This window comes from Echinops telfairi, unplaced genomic scaffold (assembly GCF_000313985.2).
Source record: "Echinops telfairi isolate 266 unplaced genomic scaffold, ASM31398v2 ScPeMD7_3;HRSCAF=10, whole genome shotgun sequence".
Taxonomy (NCBI): domain Eukaryota; kingdom Metazoa; phylum Chordata; class Mammalia; order Afrosoricida; family Tenrecidae; genus Echinops; species Echinops telfairi.
The window spans coordinates 15,539,199-15,550,952 of NW_022103899.1; the positions used below are offsets into that span (position 1 = coordinate 15,539,199).

Below are 11,754 nucleotides of genomic sequence, written 5' to 3' on the forward strand. Positions count from 1 at the left end.
GGGGAGCGGGGAGGGAGGGGAAAATGAGGACCTAATGTCTGGGGTTTAAGTAGAGAGAAAAAGTTTTGAGAATGATGTACGAATGCGCTTTACACAATTGATGTGCATATGGATTGTGATAAGAGTTGTATGAGCCCCTAATAAAATGATTTTAAAAAGAAAAAAGAAACAAGCAAGTTTGGCCTTTCTCAGTTCGTTGCCTACATTTTCATTTTTATCACTAACCAAGTAACTTTGATGTCATTGTTCCCACCCTTTGACCCATGGCACTCAAACTTCAGCTTTGTTCAATAAAATTGTCAAAATATTTTTGATGAGATTGACATGAATATTTAGCATACTGAAATGGTCTAGCATAAATGGACATTTCCTTTTTTAAAGTATATACTGGTTTTGCCAAGGAGATATTTAACATCAGCAATGTTTTTATTGGGAGAGTGGATGGTTTCACTGCATGGCTTCACCAAAAGACTATAATGACTTTGTTTAGAGTGAAAATTCATCAGGTGGAGGGGAAAAAGGAAAATTCGTCTGGCTAGGGACTTGAATTTTCCTGGCTGGCCATTTCTCTGTTTTTTATTTTATTTTTTTCATAGTTTCCACATATAATTGTCTTCAGCCCTAGCTTCCTAGGCTGAACTTATCCTATTATTTTCTCTCCATCTGGTATTAAAGGTCACAATGGTAACATGAAAACTGACTCTAGTGTCTCCCCTTCTACTCCTAAAGTTGTCATGACCACAGTAGAAAAAAACAAAAGTTTAACTAAAACATTGTTGGGGATTTTTAAAGTAATGTTTTCCAGTGACATATAAACAAAAACAACGTGCCAAAACATGAAATTAGGTATATACTGGAAATGCCTTGCTGTTCTAAAATTAAAACTAGTTTAATTTGTGGAGTTTTAGGGTACCGACCCTAAATTTCATAAATCTCATCTCAGCCCTAGATGAGATAATGGTAAACAAAGATATTTAGACTTGGAACTTGACAAAGGTATCCCAAATAGCAAATTCCAATTTAAAAGCAATTTGTTCTGAGAAAAGTCAGTTGTTGGATGCCATCCAATCCTTTCTGACTCACAGCAATCCTGTGTACACCAAAGCACAATACAACTTTGCCTATGCCATCCTCTCAGATATTGTTTGTGGTCATTGCTGCAGCCCCTGTTGTCAGCCCATCTCGTGGAGGATCTGATGCTTTTTTGCTGACCCTTACTTGATCAAGTAATGCCCTTCAGGGAGTGGTCTTTCCTGATGACAGATCCAAAGTATGTGAGACAAAATTGTGCCATCCTTGATGTTCTGCTGCAACATTTTAAAAAATTATCTTCAGTAAAATTTTACTTCTGTGGGGTATTAATTATATTGTTTGAGTCATATTTAGAATGGGTACAAATAGAGATATCTTCCAGTCAGTTGGCCAGGTAATTAATTGTCTCTGTATTTCTTGGCATGGACTGACAAGTGTTTCCAGTACTGCGTCTGTTTGTTGAAACATTCCAATGGGATTCCGTCAATTCCTGGAACCTTGTTTTTCACTAATGTCCACTTTGGTGTTCTTCCTTTAATACCAACAGTTCTTGATCATATGCTACCCTTTAGAAATGACTGAATGGTGATTTTATTTACTTTTTTGCATTGTGATTATGCGTTAATTCTCTTTTCTTCGGATGCTTCATGCATCATTCAATATTTTGTCCACAGAATCAATGCAAGGCCTGAAATTTTTCCCCCCTGCTTTTTCTGCTTGAGAAATGCTTCGTGTATTCGTCCTGTTACCCCTTTTGGTTTTCTAAGTCCAGGTCTGTGCACATTTCACTGTAACATTTTATTCTGTCATCATGAACTAACATTTGAAAATGTGTTTAGCTCTTGTACCTCATTGTTTATTCTATTCACTTTAGTTTCTTTATGTTCAAGAACAAGTTTCAGTTTCTTCTGACATCCACTTTGACCTTTTCTTTCTTTCCTGTCTTTAATGACCTTTACTTTCTTCATGATGTCCTTGATGTCACCCCCACAACTGCTCTGGTCATCAGTCATTAGTGTTAGTGCGTCAGATTGTGTTAGTACATCAGATCTGTTCATCAGATAGTCTCTGAATATAAGTGGGATATATTCCAATCCCCCTTGTGAAGCTGGAGGAGGTGATATGTGTTCCCCAGGCCATTTTTGCATGTACATAGTTGTAGGAAAAGAAGTTGAGCCCAAGTAACTTGCCTCTAGGGCCTAGTTCCTAATTTGTTTTTCTGCCTTCCTATTACACTGGGTATATATGTATATTTCATGGAGTAGTAGTGAGGACTCCATGAGGTAACTTACATAAATTAGTTAACATACTACTAGGCAATGGTAGATGTTTAAATATTTTCTTCTCACTGGCTTGCTCCTCTTTCTGGCTTGAACTGACTTCTCATTTCTTTTGCTCCTGGAAATCTTTTTCTTCATTGTTCATTTATCTGATGTGTGAAGCAAGTTTATATTTTTGTTCTGCGTGTATAGCAATTTAAATTGTGATTTAGGTTAAAATTTACAGAGCATATAGGTTTTCCATTCAATAATTTTTTTCACTCTTTTTAATATTATTTTTTATTGTTAATTGGGATTTAATACACATATTATTCCATAGTTCAATCACGGCAATCAGAATTGTACAATTGATATCACAATCAGTTTCCAAACATTCTTTTTCAACATGGACTCCTTGACATTTTCTCCCTGTAACCCCACCCCCACTGTTGTACCCCTCTCCCCACAAAACCCATATTCCAAAAATACAAACAATTTTGGAAACCATATCTGGTCCTGCCTGCATCACATGGGGAATCTGCTGACAAGAGTCTTGGCTTTTAAGTCAGATTTATGCCTTTGATTTTCTATAATCATCTTACCAAAGTACTCTGTTTAGTAACCACTTTCCGCTCATTTGTAGATAGAGGGAGTTCACCAGAGGCTTATTTCCTATGTAGTTCCACAAATGCATCATGGGCTCCCACTGTCAACTGTAGCCTTCTGCACACCGGATTTTCACAATTTAGGCTCTGATACTAGTCCCTCTTTTGCTTTCGGTTTATATGGTTTACAGTCGTTTGGTGACTGATGTTGGTGTGCTTCCATGTGGATTTAGTTGACATTTCACTTAAAATAGCAGCTTGTTTAGAAACAGACCTATAAGACCCCAGATGCTATTTTATCTGATAGCCAGGCACCATCTAAATTGTTTGCCACATTTTGCTATAGCAGTAATTTATACACATTTTGTTTGGTGAAATTGATTATAACCCCCATAATAAAACAGCATTCTACCCCCTTTCTCCCTAAGCCATGCTTACCATTTCTAATTTATCCTTCATTTTATCCCTTCTTGCTTTCTGGGCTTTCTCCCTTAGCACATGGTACTCTTTTGGTCTGTATGTGTGATTGTTCTAAGGACCACATACCTTACTGGAGGTGGTGTTTACTTTATTGACCTTTCTTTTGTTTTGCTGAAAGTGAGTTCAGTTCCAGGCCTGAAGTTGACTATGGTCCATAGTCTTGAGAGTTCCAACAGTTTTTACTGAGACTAGTAGGCATTGACTTTAGTATTTTGAGTTTTGTTCCCAATTTCTCCCCCATTGTGCTTAGATTTTCCTATTGTGACCTCTTTCAGAAGAGTTGGCAGTGGAAAGTGGGCACCATCTATTCTTCTGGTCTCAGGGTCATGGAGGCTGAGATACATGTCCATTGCCCTTTGAACTAATTGCTTTTATGTATCTTTGGTTTACTTTACTCTTTATAGCAAGATACCATATCTTGACTTAATCTAATTCTCTAACTACATGGCAGTAGTGGCAGGTACTGTATTTATGAAAGATTAAATGTCAGTTTGTCTCATCACAGTAATTTCTTTTAAAAGTTAGGGTGACTTACCTATTTTTGTAGGAGTATGTTCATTGTTGCACTTGCTGAGTAGTTAAAAAAAACGAACATAGTCATGCAGTAATAGGAATATTTATCTTAACTATTTAGCTATTAACATGTAGATAGTATTTGTTTAAGTTCTATTGAAGGACACCACCACTTAGCTGCCAGTTTGTCATACTGTGGCATACTGTAGCATAGCATTGGTTATCAAAAAGGACCTTACAGAATTACTATGTTGTCTGATCATATTATATTTGTCTGCCTTCAAGGAAATTCAATCAGTACTACTATTCAGAGTTTTGCACCAACCACAAAAGCTAGGGATGACAAAATTGAAGAATTCTACCAAGGATTTCAGTCTGAAGTTGAATAAACATGCACTCCAGATACATTGATAATTATTGGCCATTGGAATGCAAAACATGGAAACAAAGAAGAAGGAACAGTAATTGGGAAATAAGGACCTGGTGACAGAAATGAAGCTGGAGAGTCCATGATCAGCAACCTCTGTATCATGTACACCTTTTTCAAAAATATAACTGGTAACTATACACATGGGCTTCTCCAGATGCAATGCATAGAAACCAAATTGACTACATCCATGGGAAGAGATGGAGAAATTCAATATCAGCAGCTAAACTAGGCTAGGGGCCAACTATGAAACAGACCAACAATAGCTCATATGTAAATTTAGGTTGCAACTGAAGACAAAACAAGTCCATGAGAACCAAAATATGACCTTGAGTGTATCACCTGGATTTCAAGATCATATCAAGAACAAATTTGTTTCATTAAACTAATGACAAGACTTGATGAGCTATGGGAGGATATCAAGACCATCATTCATGAAGAAAGCAAAAGGACATTTGTGGGGGTAGGTCAGATCCTTGCAATCTCTGCCACATCTCTGTCTTCCCACATACAGGGGTGGGCCTGCTCCCTGCTGCTGGGGACAATGGACCAGCTCCTGTAGGCGGAGCTTATACCTTACTGATAATGGTTCCTATGGAGACCCAGAGAACAGGTCAAAGTTAAGCTGCCATACTAAATCTATGATCCGCCCATCTTGTCACATGTATACCCCCAATCCCTCCTCTTCCTACTGCATGTATGTCCCTAGACCACCCCCTCTCATTGCTGTATAACCTATAGTGCAACCCCTTCCTGTGACGTATGTCTTTACCTGTAATTAGTGGGCTTGCACGCCCCAAATGTTTATAGGCCTGGGTCAGCAAGAGAGCTCTCTCGCTGAACTCTCACTGGTCGCTCCCCTCTCTTCCCCCTCTCCTCTCCAGTCCTCTCTCCCTTGTTCCCTTTCCCGACCTCCTTCCCTTCCCTCTCTCCCTCCAAGTCCTCCTTCCCTTCCCTCTCTCCCTCCACGTGGACCACCAAGCAGGGCTGAGGTGAGCATGCTACCATGAATTGTGTCTCACTCCATTTATTTCTATATTTCTCTTCTATCTCTCATGCTCTCTATAACTTTACTATAACCCTTAATTATTATTGCTGTACAATTGCACCTACCGAACCTGTAATGATGTGCTAGGGGCTGGCTTCTCCTGGCAGACATTCAAAAGAAAAGATCAAAGTGGATATCAAATGATAAGGTACTGGATTTTACCTTATTTACATTTGTCATGTTCCACTTTCCAGTGCATTCTGTATAATAACAAGACCACTCACATCCTTGGACAAGACTTCTTTTAGAGTACTGAAAAACAAGTATGTTACTTTGAAGCTTAAGGTATGCTGGACCCAAGCCCTGGTATTTTTCATTGTCTCAAGTGCATGTGAAAGTTGGACACTGAATAAGGAAGACAGAAGAAGAATTAATGCATTTGAATTGTGGTGCTACCAAAGATTATTCAAAGTACTGCTGACTCTTAAAAAGATAAGCTGATCTTTTTAAGGACAAAACGTCTTGGAAGAAGAAGGGCCAGAGAGTGCTCCTGAGTGGCAAGGATGGTAAGAGTTTGCCATACATACTTTGAACATGTTGTCAGGAGAGACTAGTCCTTGGATAAGGATAACATGTTTGGTAAAGTAGAGGGGGGACAGCGAAGGAGAGGACAGCCCTCAAGAAGATGAATTGACACAGTGGCTGCCCCAGTGGGATCAAGCACGGGAGCAAGTGTGAAAATGGCACAGGACTGGGAGGTTTTTCATTCTGTTGTGCATGGTGTCATTATGACTCAGAACCGACTCGATGGCACCTCGCAACAACACTGAACGATGGGTACTTTGCATGGCATTTAAGAACGTCTGTTGGAACCAAATTTGATATGGTTGAAATTTACTTAGATTATCATCATAATTAATTTCCCTTAATGATAATAGGCCAAGGTAAAGACTTTCATGTTTTCTTTCATCGTTATTTATTTTAGTCATTTTCTTCATTATTTTTCATAAATCATGTTTTTAAAGGACTATTTATCTTTTAGTGAGAGTTTTATTGCACTGAATCATTTTGAATCAAGTGTGTTGCTTGTCCCTGTGAATCAGGATGGCGGGCTGTAACTGAAGAATACATGACTTTTCAAGAAAATACCCATCCTCAGCATCCTGTGGCTCTAGGAACTTTGATTATTAACAAGATTAGCTTTCTGTTCTGCATCTGAAAGAATGCCCTATTTCAGCAGGTGAAAACTTAACATTTTCATTTGAAGTGTTTTCCCTGAAAATTGAACAGCATTTCACAAAATTTTATGGAAACTTGTTGAAAGTTGTTATAATCACATATATTTATTAAGGTTTCCATATCTAGTTTAGCAAACACAAAGATTTAAATTTTGCTTATCATCCTCATTCTTTACCAAATCAAGTAGTTCTGTGAAATGTGTGTAATTTTCTAGGGAAATGCAGTCACTATAAGACTTTTCAATCTAATAATCATCTCATAAAAGTTTTAGAATTATCAATAGTTAAAAGCATTTTACTCTGTTGTATTTTTTGGTAGTGGTGTGTGTGTGTGTGTGTGCATGTTGTGTAAACTACTCTGCACACACAAAGAATTGTGAGCTAGACTATCCTACATTCTTTTTGTCTATTTTAACCTTGTTTCAAATCCAGTTAAGTGTCTCTGCCTGTAAACTCTCGTTGTGTCTCCTTTTACTGAACTATGCACCTTAATGCTTGATTTTATATCTTCTGTCATTCCCCAATTATTTCCCAAGACAAACTGGGATGAATGCTCTGTTTGGTCTGCCATCACTATATCTACCATCCAGTAGCTAATCTGTATCAAGGAACAGGTTGGTGATAGATCATTGAAGTTCTCAGGACCGGGAATTCTCCAAGCTACAGTACACATCTTCTTTTATTAACAAAATAAGAGTTATTACTTCCCTAAAATTGGACTCTCTTTCTCCTTCTAGGTGACATTGTGTAGATTTAAATTTCAAGAACCACTGTTACATAGATATAGCCAGGAAAGATATATCTGCTCTTTTCCAAAATCACAAAATGTACATTAAGACTAACTTTGATGATTTGGAATTTGTGCTGTTAGAGATTATCTCCCCAATTGTACATCCAGCCATGTAGCAACTTTTTAGTTGTGTTTTAATGACTAAATAATTTTAAGTGGCTTAAAAAAGTGTCAGTTTTAATCACTACCTAGTAAAATATCTTGAACAAATATTAATGTCTTATTTCTTCAAATTATTTATTATTAAATTTTGGGTATTTTCATACATTTTTAAATTAAGATAATCACAGAAATAACTTAGGCCTTTAAGTTACATATTAAACCAGTAGGACAGAATTTGCATTGCAGCACTTGTTAAAACACACCGTTTTTGTTTTAATAAATATCATGGGACTCTGTTTTCTTACAAACTAAGAAATGTTCTAAACAAATGCAGTAAGGACAGAACAGCAGTAACTGAGATTAAATTAGAGTACATAAAGCACATGTGTTGTCAATGAGCACTTACTACTTAATATGAGTTTGAAATCCTACGGGAAAATATTGTTTTCCAAGTAAGGAAGTAACTCTTTGTTTTAGCTATCTTGAATTCTAATGAAGAATAACTAAATGTTTTACCATTGATTTTGTTTTTAATGGACATGTTCTGGAATATCATTTAAATTAAAATGACTGTGGAGTGGTTGGTTGTTTTTTTTTGGTTTGTGTTTTTTTCTTTCAGGAGTTTCCATTGCTGAAAACTACTTAGAAATAGAAGGAATGGCTAACTGTCTCCCATTCTATGGAGTAATGGATTTAAAAGAAATTCTTAATGCTATATTAAACAAAAATGCAAAGGAAGTTTATGAATGTAGGCCTCGAAAAGTGATAAGTTATTTGGAGGTACGTATTATTAAGTTATGTAGCTGAGCTAGGGCATAAAGTAGTAAGTTGTTTTTAAAATCACTGTTTCAAATTGCCAGCAAGGTTCAATCCCTATGCTTAACCATCAGAACAGCTGTGAGGGTGGTGAGGGCCGGGCAGTGTTGTTCTGTTGTACATGGGGTTGCTGTGAGTGGGAACGGGCTTGGCAGCACCCAACCACTACAACAACAACCAGGTTCGAAATATTAAACAATTACTGCAAGGTTTATAACTCAGATAATTTGCACGGAAGTGATAGTGTTTTTTGCACAGAAGTGATTTGCACAGACATGCAAATATTTGCACAGAAGTGATAGTGTTTAAAATTTTATATTCTGAAGTGTATCATAGTGTATTAAGTCTTGGGTTCATGTCGAGAAAGATATTTGTAATTATGTTTGTTTTTTAATCTCCATAATTAATCACCTTAGAAACAATTCAAAATTGTTCCCTTTTTCCCCATATATCATAGTTTTATACAGTAATGCTTAGCTGTGTACAAGTTTGTTTTGGGGATGTTGTTTGTTGGTTTGTTTTGCAAATAATGCAGACCAGTTATGTCTTAGTTTCTTATATGTGTGGACACATTAAGTGGAAAATATTGTACTTACCTGAAAAGAACAGTAATATTCTAAGTCTTGATCTCTTTTAATAGTGTTATGTTACTTACTCACTAGAGAGTTTTCTAAGAATATCTAACACAAATAAGGACTATAAAAATGGATTTAAAGCATTAATTTAAAATTAAATAATAGTGATGGGGAAGATGATAAAATGCCCAAGTAGCGATAAAGCAATAGCAATTGTCTCCCAAACTTATATTTTTGAAGTAATAAGCTTTACTATTTCAGACCAGAATTCTAATATAATTTATCTTCTTTTAAACTAGCCATTTTTGCTTAGAATGTAATCATAATATACCTTTGGCATTCTGAGCACCAGAATTCCTCTGCAGGGAAGTCCACTCTTTGCCCTTTCTGAAAAATATAGCCAGTAATTTTGTAAATCCTCAGGAGCTTTGTCTAATGGACATTCCCAGCATATTATGGGGCAATGTAATGCTGAGTTTCTACAGACTTCAAAGGAATCTTTTCTCATGAAAGTTAGTGTGAGTTTTAAAAACACACAGACTCACACAAAAGTTGAGGTAATTGTGTACAGTGCTTTGTGTACTGAATCTGGTAATCCAAAAGGAATGCAGGATGTTAAAGATAGTATCTTAGAAATGTCGTACTTTAGAGCCTAAGTTGGGAAGAATGACAGAAGTGCTGGTGGGCCAGGAGAAAAATGACTGGTTGCAAAGGTTAAAGGTCAAAAATGAAGAAAAAGAACAGATTTTATTAGAATAAAGGAGGAGGATATTTTGATGAAAAGAGAGGGTGTGGTTACAAAGAATAATGTTAATATTCAAGAGCTCTCAAATAAATTTGAATAAATAAATCTAAGGAGCAGCCAACCTTGCTAGTTAGTACTATCTAAGTACAAATCTGATCCTCTTATCTTAGTACACAGATTATTTACCAGAAATATAACTATTCTCCCATATAACCATGGCAACAGCAAGTCATCTTAATTCTACCTTCAAGTCTTATCAGAAGTCTTTCTACCTCCATCCATATTTACTTTTATCATTGTAGCCAAAGCCTCTCTCCTGGGCTGTCGTGATGGTTACAGGCTCCCTGCTTCCGTCTCTGCCTCAAACCATTATTCACACAACCTGCAGACTGAGTATCATACCCTTGCTTACAAACCTCTGGTTACTTCCTGTGCATTCAAAATTGCTTTTTCTATCCTAAGTCCGTAGCCATCTAGAAGGACCGATATGATTTGGCTTATCTTGCTCATTTTTTTCTATTTAATAGCTAGTCTACATTCACACTGGAAATTCTATTCTTCCATATTTAAGGTGAAGTTTAAATGTCACTTTGAGGAAACCTTTCCCAAGTACCAAATCACCAAGCCATCATTTTCTGCACTGTTACTTTTGTCTGTTTCTGCTGCTTTGCCCTAGTATGCAGCTTTACAAGAGTAAGGCTCTTGTTTGTCTTGCTCTCTGCTGTATCCCTAGAGCCTATTCTTGACTAGCAGATATTTGTGTTCCTTAAATATGTGCTGAGTGAATGAATAATAATATAACCCATTTTCTGTTTTCCTTTCTGCAGATAACATGTTTTCTGCTTCAGGGTATGTCACTGTAAAATGTGTGCCATTATCTTCACAGGGAGAAGCAGTGCGGCTTTGTAGACAGCTACCTATGTACTTTTCAAAAGAGGACGTCCTCGACGTTGTCCAGAGAATAAAGGACCAGTTTGGAAACGACGATAAAGGCTGTGTTCATGGTCGCCCATTTTTTCACCATTTAACCCATCTTCCAGGAACTCTTGATTAACTGTGTTTAAAGAAATGACTTGAAATTGGTTCAATCAAAAGATACTTTGAGTCCATTTTAAACCATCTTTGTATTACCATGTGTTAGACACTTTATAAAGAGGAATGCACTGGCTTATATAATGAAAATACCTTGTTTTCAGAAATCGTTGAAAATTTAAATACACAAAATAAACTATTGATTTTCAAGAACTAGTCTTAATAATTAATCAGTTGCAGACTTTAAATGGGAAAATATGTAATGTTCTTGTGTGACTGATTTACAAGGTCAACTCTGCAGGGACAAATCACATGTCACATCAGTAGACGAAGCTGATCTAGCTGGCAGAAATTGTCTGTCTTTAATTTAAAGACGACAAGCAGTTGGAAAAGATAAAGTTTAGAGGGGAAAAAGATAAAGCTTCAACAATAAGCTGCTTCCATCTTGGGAGTAATATATATTATATACATCTCTTATACTAAAATGAATGGGTATTGAGGTAAAATTTTGAGAACATGGGAAGCTTGTAAGGGTTTTAACAAATTTTAGATTAACCCTTTCATGACTCATGGGACATACACTGCCCACTCAAATTTTCTGCTTTGGATTTATTATACTGCTAACCCACTTTCAGGGCATGCGGTCATCTGGTGGGGTGTGTATATAATGGAATCTGGAGAAACAGGCCTCATCCCATCATCCCCAGCACCAGAAACCCCTCAAGGTGTACGAGGCTCAGTCAAAAAGCAGTGATCCTCATGGTAGTCAAAACAGGCAACAGCAGACATAGATAAATGGAATAGAATTAAGAACCTAGACATAAATCCATCCACCTATGGACCACTGATGTTTGGAAAAGGGCTAACACATTAAAAGTGGAAGAAATATTCTTAATGAATGATACTGGCAAAACTGGATGTCCATTTTCAGAAAAAAGAAACAAGACCCACATCTCACACTACATATAAAAACAGAATGGATCAAAAGCCTAGAGGTATATACCTTTATATAGAGGTAAACTATATAAAGACCAAAATCTAAAAATAGGAAAAAAATTAGGGGTCCTAATACATGACATAAATACACACTCAAACATAACTGAAAACAGTAGAAGGTGAACTAGATATCTGGGACCTCTTAAAAATTAGACA

General features: G+C 36.7%; 1 protein-coding gene across 3 annotated transcripts in view; it reads left to right on the forward strand.

Annotated features, from left to right (window-relative positions):
* The window catches only part of PMS1 (PMS1 homolog 1, mismatch repair system component), a 99,183-nt gene extending 88,371 nt beyond the window's left edge, over positions 1-10,812 (forward strand). For all 3 annotated transcript variants that reach the window (XM_045296074.1, XM_045296070.1, XM_004701727.4), the window contains 2 exons: positions 8,054-8,214; positions 10,457-10,812. In XM_045296074.1, the coding sequence (XP_045152009.1) occupies positions 8,054-8,214; positions 10,457-10,624 (329 nt within the window). In that variant the 3' untranslated portion in view covers positions 10,625-10,812. The remainder of the gene's footprint in view (positions 1-8,053; positions 8,215-10,456) is intronic.
* Positions 10,813-11,754: the final 942 nt, after the last annotated feature.